The 18,095-nt window shown below is 40.8% G+C and overlaps 2 protein-coding genes across 8 annotated transcripts in view; both read right to left on the bottom strand.

Moving 5' to 3' along the window:
- The window catches only part of AGBL4 (ATP/GTP binding protein like 4), a 950,635-nt gene that overhangs the window by 376,883 nt on the left and 555,657 nt on the right, over positions 1–18,095 (bottom strand). The gene's annotated exons all lie outside the window — the stretch shown is intronic.
- BEND5 (BEN domain containing 5) overlaps positions 1–18,095 on the bottom strand; it is a 36,840-nt gene that overhangs the window by 16,561 nt on the left and 2,184 nt on the right. For 3 of the 7 annotated variants that reach the window (XM_026086955.1, XM_026086959.1, XM_026086954.1), the window contains one exon: positions 826–959. In XM_026086955.1, coding sequence (XP_025942740.1) covers positions 826–959 — 134 coding nt within the window. Of the gene's footprint in view, positions 1–825; positions 960–6,948; positions 7,037–9,716; positions 9,834–14,363; positions 14,477–18,095 lie in introns of those variants that run through there. The other 4 variants (XM_026086960.1, XM_026086957.1, XM_026086958.1 and 1 more) reach the window with 4 other exon arrangements.

Genomic DNA, 18,095 nt, shown 5'->3' with positions numbered 1-18,095 from the left:
ACTTCCAAGCAACTGCAAGAAAGCAAATGTAGCTCATAGGTTAGAGAAAAGAAGCTGACACTATCAATTCCCATACCACAATATCCATGAGTAATGTGGCAGAAAATGAGATTATTTGATGTTATGCCTGCTCCACGCATGCTCTAAAAAATGCTGGCCCACCATAAAGAGATGTACTGGTATCATTCCTGCAGCTGCGAAACACATGAAGCCACAGAGCAGTATTTTATTCTGAAGGTTGGCAGACTTTTAAAGAAATCATCTGGTATCAAAAAATAAATACATTTACATAGTGGGTTTTTGGCATCTGGACCTAAAAAGGCAACTAGCAGTTATAATGGAGGGATGCAGTCTTGTCAGTTTGTCTTCTCGCCCACTGGTTTATTTGGGAAATCTCATAGCACCCCTTTCAATTCCAAACAAGCAGAGCGCAACAGGTCACAAGTGCCACTGAGAACAGCTGCTCAACATTCATRTAACTGGTGACTTTTAAAGCATTCTGGGCCAAAGTGAAACAGCATTGTTCCCAAAATCTCAAACGGCAATTAAAGTGTGCAGACGGTATAAACAGAAAAATGTTCGATCGCACATGAATCAGGTTTTTGAAAAGCTCATCTGTAAACTCTCACCCTTACCCCATCCCTCCCTCCCCACAGTTTGACCCAATTACACCAAACAATGTTTTTAGGGGATCAAAAGCAGGCCTGAAATTCTTGAGCTATGACATCTGTATATGTCCCAAACACTTCCAAAAAAAAAAAAGAGGAAGGGGAAAAAAAAAGAAAGAAAAGGAAGAAAAAAAAAAAAAAGGAAAGACTTCAGTACCTTACTGTGTCTAAGCTCCACATCTTCTTCCCCATAATCTGTAACCTCCCCAGCTTCTTCTACGTGATTGAGAGAGAGTTTGGGGATTTTAATTTTCTTCTGCATCACACTGTTCTCAAGGTCAGTTTTGTCTTCTAAAACGTATATTAAAAATAAAATTTTGTTACATTAATCAGTGTTCTTACTTCCGAATGCTACATGATTTAGGCAAGACCAGTTAAAAAAAACTCCCATGCTTCAATCCACTCATAATACTATGGATCAAATTAATCCATGGTGTAACTCAACTGATACCCACTGACAATTCTAGAGTTTCAACAGGGGATCAATCTGGTCATAAACAAGAGTAAATATTCTAAAATGCCAAGGTAAATTTATGCGAGAATGATCAAATGCGTCAATGAACAGCTACTACTATCACTAAAATAAGAGTTAGAGATGCCGTAAATCAGACAACTTCCTAAAAAACATCTGTATTACTTTAAATTATGTTTACCAACAATATTTTCATATTCACAATCTGTTGCTGGAGTTCAAATTCTGCTTAGGCTTAAAGTGGAAGTGAATTTCTTAATTCATGCTATGCTCTAACCATCATCTGTCACCAGTACAGATCTATTTGCACACATGGCAGATTCTGGTGTTCTGCAAAGAGCAGGGCTGGAAAAGGGGATGGTGCAGGACATATTGAAGAGGCATTAGAGAAAAGCTGCATGCAGACTGGATCTGTACCAGAATTACTATGCTATCCCTGTTTCATTAGTTAATGGTCCCAATCCTTGGCCTTCAGACATACAAAACCAATAAATGGTCGTATTGATCTCTGAATCACAGGGCGGGGGGGAGAGAGATTCAAGTAAAATATTTTTCCAGGCTGAAATATGTCAAAAATATGTCAAAATTAAGAATTTCAAATGCATTATTCTGGAATAATGTTTGAAAGATTCTAAATATTCCTGAAAGGATACAGAGGAGGGAGAATCAAGAGTTTAGCCTCCCCAAATGTGCACTTGATCTTGAAAACTCTAGCAGAGCAGACAACATCTTAATAGATTCACAAGCTTAGCTACCCGTTCAAGACACTCAGAAGGAGAGACACATTTATATTCTGAAGTGCTGTATTTGTACATTGAAAGCTTATGAATAAGAAAACATTTTGAGTCTTCTTATCCACCTGCAAACTGTAATCCAGGAAATGTCCCATGAATATTTTTGAAAGTGCCAATGAGGATGCCATTTGTGACTGCTCAGTTGCACTGACTTTTACTTTCTCAAATTAGCATCTCTCCACAGGACCTCAAAATGGTTAGTGTTGACAGTGTAGAAAAAGGAAACAAAGGTAAATCACTGTTTAATGAGGAGCAAGGCATTCATTAGAAATGAATTACACAGATGAATGCAATTCATTTTGTTACAGATAGAAATGGATCTCTTGTAGGCAAATGATGATATTACAGCCCAAGGCTATGTAAAGACAATAGGCACAAAACATGCAGAATAAGACATCAGACAACCTGAAATGAAATGCAGATGGTAGCAATAAATACTAAGACAGATGCAAAAGGAAACAGATAAACAACAAAGAACAACTAGGTTTATTTTAGATCATTCTCCATTCCCCAGAGCACCACGGATGCTTATCCTGGTTAAACAAAAAGGCAATCCAACTGTTTAAATTTGAAAAACTACCTTTTCATTTATCTGAAAAATGTAGGTGAGTCAGAAACGTGAGATAGCCCATTTCTACTGTCAGAGAGTAGAGAGGAAAATTAGAGAGCCCTGAATTAGATGGATAGCAAAAAAGACTAAGAAAAACTATGGAGGAGAGACTGATGGAATAAATAAATGCATACTGAATACAAAACAATTAAAACATTTTTCTGTGACTACGTATTTGGGGGCATCTGATAGGTTGATGGCTCCTTTGCTAAAATGTGTTCTCATATTTTCTTAGAGGAAGAAAAGCATATGCACACCACAGGGCCAGCTTCTATAGACTGCTTTGTCAAACCGTCTTCCACAAAACCTGCCAAAGAAGCACTTCTACAGTTAAAGAATGCAGATAGGTTTCCAGGGTCCAAAATAACCCTTGGCCTCTTAACAAGATGGATACCATCCATCCGCTTCACATAGTCATCAAAATTGTCTGCTGGCAACTACCTTATGGTCAAAACTAGCCAGAACCCCATGCAAACTGGAAACTGATACTAGTCAGCCTTCCCCATCGCCAGAGAAAAGTCTTGAAATACGCCCAGAAAGGGCTCAGAGAGAGTAAAAGTACGTGCAGATTACGGCAGAAGTCAGCAGATACATTCTGACCAGAAAAAAAAAAAAAAATTAATTTGGAAGAACAGAAATATTCTCCTCTTTGTTTGGGCTTTTTAATTTTTAAGTCAATTTATAAAGGTTACGAATAGGTTCGATACCCTGAACAACAACAAAAAGAAAATATTTAGTTTGGGGTCTAATAAAACAATGCAAATGTATCCGAATTCTTCATTGTCTCCTCTCCCCTCCCAATTTTTCAGTTCGCCCACGAAGTCTACGTTTGCAAAACTTTACTGGGGGACTGAAGGTAGAAGTTTATACATTTCCTAACCAATGCTTAATCTGTAAATTATTAGTGTCTAACTGTCAACATGGTTCTATCATATTTTGCAAATCTTTTCATTTGCTTTTTATATCTTACTGCTTCTCCTGTAAATGAACCTGTAAGCTGAAGAAAGTAACTCATTTTTCCACATAAAATTTGAAGAAACAATGTTAAAAATGAGTTTATATAAGTTGAAGCTCAGAAAATTTTAATTTATTCAATCAACCAACAATTTTACGTTTGTCTGCCTTCCAGCAACAGTACATAAAATATTTTCTTACATATGTTCTGTTCTTTCTAGGCCTATTTATACTTAATACAATTGATGCAGTGTGTTGGATATGAAAAGGCTTTTTTTCTTTTTTTAAGTGCATTTCTAAACTCTGTTGTCTTCCACATTAACTGCAAACACAGCCAGAAAAATCTCATTCTGAATTTGAGGATAATGCTGGAATACTGGCTCTTGTTCAATAAATATTAATGGAATTAGGGGTGTGGGGGAAGGCACGGCAGAGAAGGGAAGACCAGGGGAGGAGAAATATGAACATGCATTTAAAGCAGTCCCTATTAGGACTTTGTTTCTGTTGCGCTAGGCTACAAGGGACATGTGCAAAACAGGAATCTGGCAAAAAGCAAAACATGCACAGTTGTCAGCCAGATGAAAACTAGGAGAGGAACCAAATAGCTCGACAAGCAGAAGTTCAGTGCCCTGAAGCTACCCAAYGTACTAGGAGTTGTAACGGCAGTGCTAAAAATGCTGTAGCTCAGAGCCTTGTTTTGTAATGACGTGAATCATTTGCCTACACTTTGTCCCCAGTCATTTCAACCCTGCTACAAGTTAAAAATTATACCTCCCCTTAGGTGGTCATGATCAAATTGTCTTGAAATTGTGTCTATTCTTTTCTCTATATAAGGAATCAGTGATTCAGTGATAAGGCTGCTGAGAACTGGTACGTAACACACCTGATTAGGTACCTCTAAAACTAAACAGGGCAAAAACGCAGTACAAGCATCAACCACAGCAGGTACTGGAGTGTGGGGCTCAAGAGACAGCGCAGAGGACGGGTATCATTCACCCCCRTGTGGCCATCTACCAAAGCTGTTCAGGTAATAAGAAAAAAAGAGCTGCAGAGTGCTCAGTGCAGCTCAGAGTGGCTGGGAAGACGTTTGGACTCAGCAGCGCTGAAGAAGGATGGCGCTGGAGAATCTGTATCAACCAGCAAAGGATAAACTGTTCCTGGAACGTTTTCTTCGGTCAGGGCTTCATTTTAGTGTCAGAATGGGTGGATCTGGGGCAAAAGGTAACAGCTCTAAGTCTACGGAGGCGGGAAACCGAGGCAGACAAAGAGAATTTGACGGGGCAGGGAGTCAGCTGGTTACATTCAGTAAAAATACGTTAGTGCTCTAAAACTGAAAACCATATCCTGGCACGTAGAGTAAATATATGGAAACCTCAGTGTCTCCTTAAAACATTCCTTACTTTATAATTTTGAAGTAAGAACTGAATAAACTAATCCTTTCAAAAAATAGTTCAAAAGCTGTTTTTTCCACCTTTGGAGTTAAAGCTGGAAAACTAGAGAGAGCAAGCTCTGCACTCCAAGTGAATGAGAGATGCCAGATCTGGGATCTGTCCAAATTAGGGGCTTGGCAATACTATAAATCTTACAATAATAAAACGAGAGAACCTTGAGCAAAATTTGTCCTTCCCCTAAGCCCTCAAAAAAATTCCATCCCTTGTGAAAATGATATACTGACAGTTTGAAAAATTTAACATCAACCCTTCCTATTTTTAGGTATATAACCAACACATATTGGCAACATCAGTACAAAATTACCCCCACGCTGCTGTACTAAGCTGCCTCACTAATAATTTAGACAGGTGGCTTCTACAGAGCAAAGAACATTTACCTCTGTACTACTTAGAACCTACACTTAAGATGAATGATGCTGAAAAACAAAAACAAAAAACCCACAACCAGAGGTATGCTTGGCCCTTGAAGACAGAAATACTCGAAAGAAGCACAACAGGGCATGGATTCCTAACTGCCACTTAAACACAAATAAACAATAATCCATATTGCTGTGACTGAGAAAGCAAACAGCATGATAAAACAAAAAGGCCAGCTAGTTTATTTAAAAAATGGAAAAAAATAATAAATTGCTTTTTTAGTTAATTTATTGCAGACATCAAAGAGGAAAGACTTTGACAAGAAGAACAGAAGAGATTTAATAAAAAGGTAATGATCCTGCAGACTCAGAAGGTGGTCAGGATACTGAAAGAGAAAAATACGTCTTGCAAAAAGCTTCTTCAAACTAGTAGCACACAGAGATTAAGATCCCAACCAAAGCACAAGAAAAACAGAATGGCAATAACAGACAACACTGGATAATGGATGACAGTATAAATGTAAAARTTATTTGAAGAGGACAGGTGCCAAACTTGATGCAGCTGAAAAGGGGGATGCCAAAGAGGGATTCAACAGGGTGTTGGCACAGTCAATTTACCATTAGAAAAATATAATTTACTATATTGTTTTGCACTGTTTTGCAGACTTGAGGAGAATGTTGTTGGAAGGACAGAGGAAAGGAGATTACAGAAATAAAGACAGGATGCAAGGAAGACACATACATAAAGTAGGTTAGCTGCGCAGAAAGGTAAGCCTGGGAGTAAGGAGCAAAGCAGATGGGGAAGTATAATAGATATCCAGAGTTTGGGTGGGGAAAGACAGAAAAGATGACAGTAGATTTTTTTTCTCCCTTCTAAAAATGAGAGAAAAGGACAGAAATGGTAGGAAAGTATTTTGGGTCATCCTAAGTTAAAGTTGAAAGAAARATTTCTGTACAAGGGTGTCAGACAGGGAAGCTGAAAAACAAATTTGAGTTAAGTGAGAAAAGTTAGGAAAAGAAAGGCAAAATTGAGAGTTGCCATCCTCTGAGTGGGCGACCCCAAGAAATTTAAGAACCAGATAGACCTGTCACACTTCCCCAGAAAGAGGAGAAAAGGATGACACCCAACTAGTGACTAGATTAGAGAATGTCTTCAAGAACAAAAAGAAGAGTGTTCTGAAAGTCAAGGAAGAACAGCACATAAAGCAACAACAGCGTGATAAACGGGGCCAACAAGCAGCCAAAAACAAGTAAAGTTGAAGACATATGCTCTTGAGGAACAGGTCAAAAGCATGTTACATCTTGTGAGGTAAATTTCAATTAAGTGGAAAGGATAGAAGCCAGATTGAAAATAATTCTTAATGAAATTGAGAAAAGGCACGACAAAAATCATCTTAAGTTACTGCTTGACAGGTTTGGAGATGATGTGCTGGAAGTCTGACTCAAGGCTGCTTATGRAGGATGGAGAGCATGGCACACGTTTTGTACAGAGGTGCTAAAGGACAAAGAGAGAGACTAATAAGCAGAACTCCTACCAGAGGATGGATAACAAACAATTTCTACATCTAAGTTCTGTCTGAAATCCTACATCAAGACCAGCTATCCTTAATTAATATTTAATACAGTAATAAAAATCCACTCACAGGGCATGGACCTGCTTCTGCTCTCGTCTCACTAAATCCACCATACCAAAATTCTGATGTYGGCTACTGAAGGAACAAGTTTTCAGGTCCAAATGCACACCTTTTCCTCTAGTAGAAGAACAAAGATACTCAGCTTATACTGCTAAGACTGTCAATTTATCAATGTGTACCTTCACTTGAAGTCAATTTTCTGGAAAACACGACAACATTCAAGTATTACGTAACTCTCTCCTTTTAGATGTCCTTATTTAGCAGCACAGTTCAGACCTATAATCCAAGTACTAGCCCAGGTGTAATTCATACTTGTGCTGCAATAAAAACTGAAATACATCTTCTTTCTTGCTTTCCTTCAGTAACACAAAATGAATTTCTTGTTTAAAAGTTAATACAAAGTCTCTTCAACAATAATTAACCAAAGCAACACGGCCCAAAACTAAAATTCTGCTAGAAATAATTATTACAAAGGTATGAATCATCTTTTATTCTTTATCAGTAAAACTCTCCTATTTAATTGTATAGCAGTATTAGAATTGTGTGCTTGTCTGCAGCAGAAATTGATGAAGCTGTAAGATCAAGGAAAGAAAAGACATCAGGGTGAGAAACAGGAAATCATGCTCTTTACTAGACTAAGGATAGCTTTAATCCTGGATCCAATATTTACTAAAATACTGACCTTGAATAACTCAACCTCTCTGTCTCAGTGTCCCCAACTACCTCACAGAAGTGCAGATTAGTTAATATTTGTACAATACTCCGAACATGTTGAACACAAAGGATTATAACCATTACGGAGCAACTCTCTTAATCCTTACTGAAATGAAATACAATATTACTGTCACCGAAATCGGGAATAAAACTCCTTAACACCAATGTAGCATTAAGAAGCAGGCATTCTCTTTATTACAGCRCCACATGCATGGGGGATCTCTCTGCCCAACGTGCATCCCGTATGTTGCAGTAGTCAAAGTTTATATTGCTCTGTTACATACATATGCATTAAATTTCCCAGAATGATTATACATATTCATTCTATTTCCTGGAACTAATTATCATATTTGCATAGTCATTACGCATGCGGTCTGAGTCTCTGAGGGGCTTCTGTGGGGGTCTCTGGTGGTCTCTAGTGGTTGCTGAAGAGGTGCCTCTTAGTGTCTTTCCATGAACCTGAGTCTCTCTTCCATATATGGTCTCGGCTTGGCTCATCTCTTTGTTTGCAAAAGCTGTCTAGTTCCTTATCTTGGTTTCAACTGGTTTCTGCTGGTTTATCTGCACTCCTCTAGGATGTACCAATCACAGTTGCGAGAACTGTGTCCTTGGGTGCATTCTTGTCTGCGGCCCCTTATAACATTACCATTAATTTAAAAAACATCCAAAACCTTGAAAACAAGTAGGATGTTAAAGTCTTATATTTTAAATCTCTCTTGTGTATCTACCTATGAAACTCAATGATGGGAATTATTTTTCAAACGTTTAAACATGCTAAGTATTTCATAAAAGCTGTTTACTATAAAAGCTATTTCCTTCTTTAAAAGTACATTTAAAGAGATTGTTTTCTCARTGACAGACAGGTACAATTTGACAGTCTGGCTGCTCTGACTGGTCAGTCTCAACCATACTAAAAAAATTATGTGAGGATCAAACCCTGGTTAGGATTCCTGATCACAAAATGCCACAAAGCAATGGAGATCCTGCATAACGGTTATTCAGGCAAGGCAGATCACAGAGCACCATCCCACAGAGAACCCTCCAGGAAACCTCCAAACAGTCTCTGCCAAATAAATGAATTTGCTAGGGAAATAGCAGGCAGATTAATGTATTTTTGGAGTTTACATACAAAACTTACAATGTGGTTCATCCTGTATTAGCTTTAAGTTTTCTTTAAAAAATTTTTTTGACTGACTGGCAGTTAGACAAGCCACTGGAAAAAATGTTTTACAGTCATATTAAGAAAACAAAACCAATAACTTATATTTGTTCCTCTTTTCACTCCCCTGCAAATATCAGGGTATTTTAATTAGTAAATGCTATAACTATATTACCTTTGAAATCAGTGTTAATAAAATCCTGAAATGTATTTTTTTGTTTTTGTATCATAGTTAAGCTTAACAAAAGTTATGTTTGTAAATATTGTATATATGGTGTAACATATATATAAAGAGCAGGAGAAATAATAGTGACAGTGCAGGTGACCTGTATGTCTTATATGTAAGAATAAATAAGTAAGTGACTTCTGACCATTAGTATGAACCAAAAGACAAAGGAACAACAAGGTCACTTAAAATGGATTTAAGACTAAAAAAAAAAAAAAATCATTCCAGAATAAATGCACTGACGCAGTAAGAGAGAACACTAAATGTAAGAATAGAATCTTCTCACACAGATAAATCCCAGCTTTTAAATTTTTTTGGCACTTTATCCCACTGATGAAATATAGCAATCAGCACTATCCATAAGGGTTACTCCAAGCCACTTCTTACCAGCTACACTTGTAAAAGTTCCAAAAACTTTTGCTGCTGCCATTTAAGCTTTGTGCTGAAGTGCCAAATTAAGGCTGAAATGCTGAACAAACAAAAACGATGAAGAAAAACAGTGCCTTTGTATATGCTCTTCGTATCTCAAATATTTCTGTTGTTACATTAGAGTTTATAAAAAGGAAAAAAAAAACCCTTCATCTTTAAATAGTTTTTAATAAACCTCAAACAGCTCAAACACTGAATGAGGTGTGAAATGTAGCTTTAAATATTTTTTCTGAATACTACTACACTTACTTTCAGGATCATATTTGAGAGTATGATGAGGTTACTCTGTGACATACAYGCAAAATGATTTGGTGAACCTGTGCATACAGCCAGAAGATCTTTCACCTGGTGAAAAAGTAACAGTAGCATGCTAGTTAAGAATCTGACAGAGTATGCCACGCACCTCAAATACCAGAGCAGAAAAAGCGGCTATGAAAAAAAAAATCAGATCATATTTGGAAGAAGGTTACTTCAGTAGCACCCAACCTGCAAGGCAGGCTGCTTAGTTTCTCTCAATGCCTGGAGTTTACCTGGAGTACTACATCCAATTCCAGGCTCTCCAGTATAAGACACATGGAACTAGTGGAGCGAGTCCAGTGAAGGGCTACTAAGATGATTAAGGGACAAGAGCATCTCTCATACGAGGAAGGGCGGAGAGGGCTGGGACTGCTTAGCCTGGAGAAGAGAAGACCGAGGGGGGGTTCTTATCAATGAGTTTAAATACCTGAAGGGAGGGTGAAAGAGGACAGGGCCAGACTCCTTGCAGTAGTGCCTAGTGATAGGACGAGACGCAACAGGCACAAAGCGAAACACAGGAGGTTTTGTCTGAACATAAGGAAAAAACTTTTTTACTGTGAGGGCGACCGAGCATTGGAACAGGTTGCCCAGAGGTTGTGGGGTCTCTATCCTTGGAGATACTCAAAAGCCGTCTGGACAGGGTCCTGAGCAGCCTGCTCCAAGTGACCCTGCTTGTGCTGGGGGTTGGATTAGACAAGCTCTAAAGGTCCCTTCCAACCCCAACCATTCTGTGATTCTGTGACTGAAGAGTGCCATTTATGTGGCGAAGCCTGATGTGCATGTACAGCAGACACAAACAGCAGACAGCACAGTTCGTAGAATTGGGCTTACTGCTCAAGGGCAGCCAACACACACCATAGGTACTCCATATCTGTCCCAGGAAAAAAGAAAAAAAAAAAAAAGTCTGTGAGGAGCTACTGCTGCTATTGGAAGGATTCACACAGTCTCCTCCTGGCAGTTCTTTATCCAGGGCAACACTTAGGAAAACACAAGAAGTGGCTGTAGGCTTTTTGATATTGTACTGGTGCCATTTCTCCCAAGGGCCCTGCCACACGTGACAAGTTGCACATCTGAGACATGATAGGAGATAGACCTAAAGCCTTCTAGGAACAGAAAGTCAGGACACTGCTCCTACCACAACAGTTCAGTCTCTCTACAGACTCACACAGCTTACTGTGTACTCAGCTGCTCCAGGAAAGAACAGTGCTACCTATGGGCTATATATGAATTATCCAAGTGGAACATAGGTACACAATGGCCACAGCTTGAATGACCTGGTCTACATACCCCGGCTCCCCATGTTGTGTGAATAGTGCTAGGTGGAAAAAAAAAAGCACAAAGCAGCACAAGAACACAGCAACACAAATAAAAGCTCCAGGTTAATTTTGCACACACAGACCACTTCCTGACCTAAACTTTGTATGTTCTCAGCATAATTCAAGATCTTATCCTGTAAATTTTCACCTGCTCCAGCACCTGACAAAATAACTTCCCTCCATTAGCTATATCCTCATCCCTATCAAAGATGGCTGCTTCAGTTTCTTAGTGCATATCTGTCACCGGGGGTGTGTGGGGGGGGTATTAACTCTGGGTTTACTGCAAACGAATTTATTGAAGATGGTGATACAGTGTAGTCACAGCAAGCAAATCTTACTGTGCATTTGGTATTGCCCAAGTCTCGGTTTCTTGTCAGAGGTTCCCTTAACTCCTGGAGAGTAACCTTGAGAGGTGTCCCAACYCAAGGGGACATTCTCCACCATGCAGCGCACTGTCGTGCAGGAGAGCTCAACGGGCTCTAGGCTGCAGCGCTATTTATGGGCACGAAGTTTGACTCATGGTCATACGATATTTGGTGTGGAGATATACCTTTTTTGCTGACCTCATGACCTGCTGGGGAAAATATACATGTTCTGCTGATCTCATGCCTGTTTCTGGCCTCACCAGTTGCAACCAGTATCGCCTAGTTCCTCCTGGTCAGCACTGGGTGCTGTCAGTTATTTGTGGTCAGCTGGGGCCCGAGATAAGGCGGGAGGGGCTAGTTGTGGTCCGCCACACTTCCACCCCATGACCACAGTCAAACTTCCAATGCTTTCACAGAGTGGTGGTGCGGTCACCTCTTGTCTCTGTGTCATAAATATATACAGTGGTTATTTCCTCTTTTATAAGTTTACTCTCCGGTGGAGCATCTCATGGAGGACTGTGTGGGCAATAGTGGATRAGCATTTATAGTCCTGCGGTAGTCGGTTGAAGGCATACCGGACTCCTCCTCATGTAAATGCAAATCTCGGTTTATCCTCTTCCCTTAGGGGAATCATAAAGAACATATCCTTAACATCTAGTATGGCCATTCACGTGTGACTGGCCGCTTGCAGTGTGGCAATGAGGACAGCAATATTTGACACCGCTGAAGTTAATGGTCCCGTATCTGAGTTCAATTTTTGACAGTCGATAGTCATCCTCCAGCTGCCGTCTGGCTTCTTAACTGGCCACACTGGGGAGTTATAGGGGGAAGGGGTTTTGAAGATGATCCCTCTCTGTAATAGATTCTGTATTACGTTGCAGACTCCTCTCCCAGCTGCAGCAGATAGAGGGTATTGGGACATGTGAGTGATTTTACAGTCTGGCAGAGGAGGGGCAATCCTCAGCAGCCTGATTTGGGCAGTCTTGCTGTCCTCCTCCCAGAGGCGACCCCTGCCCTCTTTGCTGCCACCATTAAGAGGGTGGACATCTAAGCCTCTGTGTCAGTAAGGAATTTGGTTGGGATTTGATGAGTCCCTAACAGAAGGTAGATGTGGGGTCCTTCCACAGGGTCCCACTGGAAGGCCTCTATCCTCCGGAGGGGGAGGCCCAAAACTCATCCAGGACCCACTAGTTTTTTGCTTCTACAGCCTTTAGCTCCTCCCGGAGATGGGAGAAGGCGTTATTCGTGCATGGAGGTGCAGTGGGAGTAGTGCCCTCCTGTTTCCTTTCACCTTTATCTAATCTTTTTTCCTGCCCTGCAGGGGACACATGCCRAAAGGCATCTATTAGATTAGCAATTGTCCCTCTCGTCTGCCCGTGTAAAGCAGCTCTAGGTATACCTAACTGCAGTGCTGTGTGCCATAGCTGATTTCTTCTTTCCCTTTCTGCCTGTGGGAAGGACTTCCCTTCCCTCTCGACTGAGGTTCTGACCACTTTCCTTATCTGGCAAGTGCCGGGGCCAGGATGGTGGCATGGGCTCATCCCATCGTATTTCCCATCCACAGGTGACCACTCAGTGTAAGAGGTCAGCCCACGTGGGTGTGGGGAGGGGTTGTTGCTGCTGCTGAGGATCCTGGATTGCCCTATTATGCTGTCCGACGTGCTCTATCTCCTCCTGCTGTTGAATTAAGTACGCCTTCAAGATACGTGGCAATCCTCTTATCAATGGCTTTAGGTATGCCGGGTCCACTGGGTACGACATAGGCGAGTGGCCTAGCCGTCCCCGTTCACTTGTAGACAGGCAGTCTCATTTACTGCCTCAGTCAATACCATTAAGGTGTGGACAGGGATAACTAACGGCTCCCCCTGCTCACAGGGATCGATTCCTCCTGCCCAAAAGGCAGCCCAGGAAGTCAGAGAATGAAGGTGACCCCCCCCCCCCCGGTGGAGCGGGGTTGTCAGGAGAGCCTTCCGTGAGGAAAAATCCTGGTCCCCAGAATCCTTCTACCTCCGTCCTGTCCAACATTATCCTATCTCCTCCCAGTTTGTTTATTCTTATTACCCATTCTGTCTCTGTTTCTCCAGGTTTCCAACAGAATTTCTCCTGGAGACTCGCTATGTGCAAGGGTTCAAATGGGGTGGTACAAGTAGCCTTCTGCCAGTTGCTTCCTTGGGGTCCCATAGTGATTTCATGTTTTACTATGGGGGCTATCCTTTTTATCAACAGATCATCTTCTGTATCTCCTTCTCCATTCCCAACTGGGGGGGGGGGAAGAAGGGGGGGAATGTTGATCATTATCTGGATCAAACTAGATGTCCCCATCCCAAGTTTCTGGGTCAGTGAGCACTCGGCATATTTTGATAGGGTCAAAAGTTTTAGACTGCCTCACCAGCATCACCTCAAACTTCTTTTCCACTGCCCTCCTTTTATCTTGTTCAACCTTCAATTGTTCTTTGGTGCGATCGTTTCCTATCTGCAGTAGCAGACCTCACTGTTTTGGAGCCTACGGTTCATTTTGGAGGGTAGCTAGTTCTTTATCTCGCTGTTCCCTGTAAGCATAAGCTGCCTCCAAATAAGCCCCCGGCATTTTTAGAATTACGCCTTTATTTCAGCCGTTCTTACTCTTATCCCTAGCTAAGTTTAGCTGCCTTTCCAAGTCCCCCCAACCATACCAATGATCATGAACCCGTTTGGGTGAGAACTTGGGGGATTCCTCCACTCCATGCCTCCGTAAGTAGGTTGTTATGAGGTCACTAGCCAACATCCTGCCGACTCTGCCAAATTGTTGCCAGGGGGTGGGGAGGGGGTATTAATTCTGGGTTTATTGCAAACGAATTTATTGAAGATGGTGATACAGTGTAGTCACAGCAAGCAAATCTTACTGTGCATTTGGTATTGCCCAAGTCTCGGTTTCTTACCTCTCCAACGGTTTCTTGTCAGAGGTTCCCTTAACTCCTGGAGAGTAACCTTGAGAGGTGTCCCAACTCAAGGGGACATTCTCCGCCATGCAGCGCACTGCCGTGCAGGAGAGCTCAACGGGCTCTAGGCTGCAGCGCTATTTATGGGCACGCAGTTTGACTCATGACCATATGATATTTGGTGTGGAGATGTMCCTTTTTTTGCTGACCTCATGCCCTATTGGGGAAATGCATCTTTTTGCTGACCTCATGACCTGCTGGGGAAAATATACATGTTCTGCTGATCTCATGCCTGTTTCTGGYCTCGCCAGTTGCAACCAGTATCTCCTAGTTCCTCCTGGTCAGCACTGGGTGCTGTCAGTTATTTGTGGTCAGCTGGGCCCAAAATGGGGGGAGGGGGGGCAGGGGAGGGGAGAGGTAGTTGCGCTCTGCCACAGCATCCACCCTCAGCCTTCCTCAAAACTCAGCACTGAGACCTCCTAGAATCATTTAATTTAAAATAATCCCGTGAACTGAGATTTTACATCCTTCCAAAATATACAGCAAACTACTTCATCATGAGCTGTACAGGCTTTTAAAGATTTTAGAAACCATCTAACCTACTTTAACAAGAAGTGGAGCATACCATCCTCTAAAGGGGCAAGGAGGAACATGGGTGCACACAGGTATTAAYWYSSYMGCTGYSGCAGCKRSSRWRTTGCAGTCAGAATCTGATGGAGAYGTGTTTGTTATGATCGTGTGGGTGCGAAATGTTGAGGGCAGTAGCTAAAGAGAACAACTATTTACTGTAGTCAGGAAAGAATGCCTCCAATTAGAAGACTATTGACTTTGTAACAACTGTAGCCCGAAGTATTGAACTTYAAAAGTCTCTGAATCTCAGTGTGTTCTACCAAATATTCATCAATTTGCAAAGCAAGTAAGACCTCCAACAGGGTCCTCTAAGGATCATGAATGCTATCTCCTATAAGGAACRCATATTTACAGAAAAATTCTGCCACTGAACATGATGGACAAATGTGAAAAAGTTGCAAGTGGCACGTATATTTCAACAAGACGGATGAGAGAAACAGATTTTCAGCATTTTGATTGAAGGACACAAAGAAGAAAAAAGGAAGGGCATAGATGATCAGAAAGACAGGCTCAAACTCCTCCTGAGAAGCCGTCTACTATTTTTGTATTATCCATGAGGTAGATCATTAACATGGCACCTCAAAAAACTTCTACACAGTGCAGCCTTAGTCTGCTGAGCTACATTTTCCATTCAAGAGGTAAATAAAATGATTCCTTTATTACTATATAATATCACCTGCTTATTAACCAAATGCTGAACTGTTATGGCTCAAAGTATTCATTTTAACATGCCTTCTATGGGTCAATTGTCTGTAACTGTCTTAGTCGGGGTTAATCTTTCTGGTTTTAGCCTTACTCTTTGACTAAACTTTTTGAAAAAGTCTAAGGTTCCTAAACTAACAGTTACATGCCACCGGTATCAACATTTCTCAACCATGCACACACAGGCAAAAGAAAAGCTGTACAGCTGCTCTATCACTGTGCTATACTACTACTATATATTACTTATTACTGAAGTATTACAAAGAAGATGGTATTCATCTCCTCAACATACAAAGTCTATCACAATTAGCTGATTTTCTGAGCATGGCAAAACACTTTCTTTCCTCTTCTTTAATCTGTGACACATTTATAGCAATGTTGCTCTGTAGCAACACTAATGGTTCTGACAGGTGTACAGGTTTCCAAATATCCAACCTTGCCACAGAAGATGAAAGAATTGCTTCCAGGCTATTTTAAATGAGGACAATTGTTTCATGAACTGTTTACACAACCAATGGTCCAATAGAAGTGTGTATTATGGGCAAACATGTAAAAATTATTCTTTTAAACAACACAGAAAAGAAAAACATGTTTCAAACAAAAAATCATTATGCCACTTAATGGTAACATGGACCTGGTATCTCTATTTTTCCTCTAGTCCTTCATTTTTCAGGTAGCTAGAAAGGAAAAAGCAAGCATATCTGTTTCTCAGACTATCCTTAATTCCCATTACACAGATGTTCGACCATAAAAACATATATAAATAGGTACACCTTTGCTTACTTGAACAGCCTTGTTAAATCAGCGTATTCAGATATATTGAGATGTGACAGAATTAATAAAGATAGCTATATGTTTTGTTGTGTTCATGGCTCTGCAGGAGAATTTCCTGTAGAAATTAAAAACTCTGGGGAACAATTAATGCAAATCACTAATACAGGTAACAAGTCTTGCTCTCTGGAGAAAACAGCATATATTGGTTTGTTCCAGCAAAAGAGAGAGAGAAACAATGGAAAACTGTGTAAAAGACACTTATCTTACATACAGACTCCTTCTGAAGCAAGAAAACAGACAAAATTAGGTATACTTTATGCTAGGTCCACTGCATGGAAAACTAAGGCAACTCGGTAGGCCCAACATGTGAGCAAAACCGCTACTATCAAGAATTCCACTGAAACAGTGGTTATATTGAAGTGAACATGATGAATGGAAAGGGCACTGCTGCTGCAGACCCCCCTGAGGAACAGCAAGGGGGATTYCAAGCGGAATCTGCCTTTGGGCAGAGGCAGAGCAAACCCTGAACACTGGTACCACCATCTTCCACATATGTAACAGGTAACTTGCAATAAATACTTCACACACCAGTACTCCTCTGCTATAGATGGGACACACAAAACACATGCTGGCGTAAAACAACATAAACTCAGGGGAAGGATCCATTCCTMTGTTAGGCTATCACATTAGTTCTTATGATTTTCTTGAGTTGTGAAGAGTCCGAAATTGGAAAAGCCTTACATGGAAACAACATACACGCTTGCCTGTTTCTTATTCTTTCCAGGCATCTGCTTATGGCCACTGATGGAGATAGGATACTGCTACAGGTCACTGTCCAAGTCATGGACAAAATGGACCACTATGCTGATCTGGTTAGTTAGTTACCAATTCTTACTTAAAAAAAAAAACAAACAAACGAACAACCCCCGCCCCTAGTTTTACTTAACTTTAATACTAACATGCTCTCTTTAGAGATGAGAACTAGGCCTTGCCTTCTCAAAAGTCAAAACATTAAGAGAGCAAATATTATTTTGCCCATCCTATATCTGGGGAAACAGACATAATAATATTTCTCCCCAAGTGGAAAGGCCGGGATCAAAACCTAAAGTCCTCTTTGCTACTCAGACTGACATTTCAAATGGTCGTTGCCATCTTTCAACAGCCTAGTCTAGCCAGTAATTTGCTACAAACAACATCAAACTTCCTTTCTAGGTCAACCCTGACTATAGCACTATTTGCTTTCTTTCTTTCTTTCAAGACTTTCATTTACTTTCTTTCTTTTAAGACTTTCCAAAAAGTCTTCAAGGCAGCAYGCTGCCAGCAAGTCATGATTTGGGGACACATATAACACAAACACTATCTCACAAAGACTGAATTCTTTTAAATGGCCAAAATAGGTGTTTATTTCTTAACACGCAGCTGAACCGGCCCCTTTGGCTAGAGAAACATACACAAGTTAAACATGAAACAAACCCGATGCAGCAACACCAGGCTTAACAAGCACAGTGCATAAAGGTCCGATTCCACCATCGCCTTCCAAATTTGTGAAGTCACTTAAACTAACAAAGCRGATATAAGCCAGCACCGCTCTAATTTGGCAAGGCACTGCCCTGGTGCAAAGGTATA

Source organism: Apteryx rowi, unplaced genomic scaffold (genome assembly GCF_003343035.1).
Source record: "Apteryx rowi isolate R43461 unplaced genomic scaffold, aptRow1 scaffold_7, whole genome shotgun sequence".
Classification (NCBI taxonomy): domain Eukaryota; kingdom Metazoa; phylum Chordata; class Aves; order Apterygiformes; family Apterygidae; genus Apteryx; species Apteryx rowi.
This window is presented reverse-complemented; position numbering and strand designations above follow the sequence as displayed.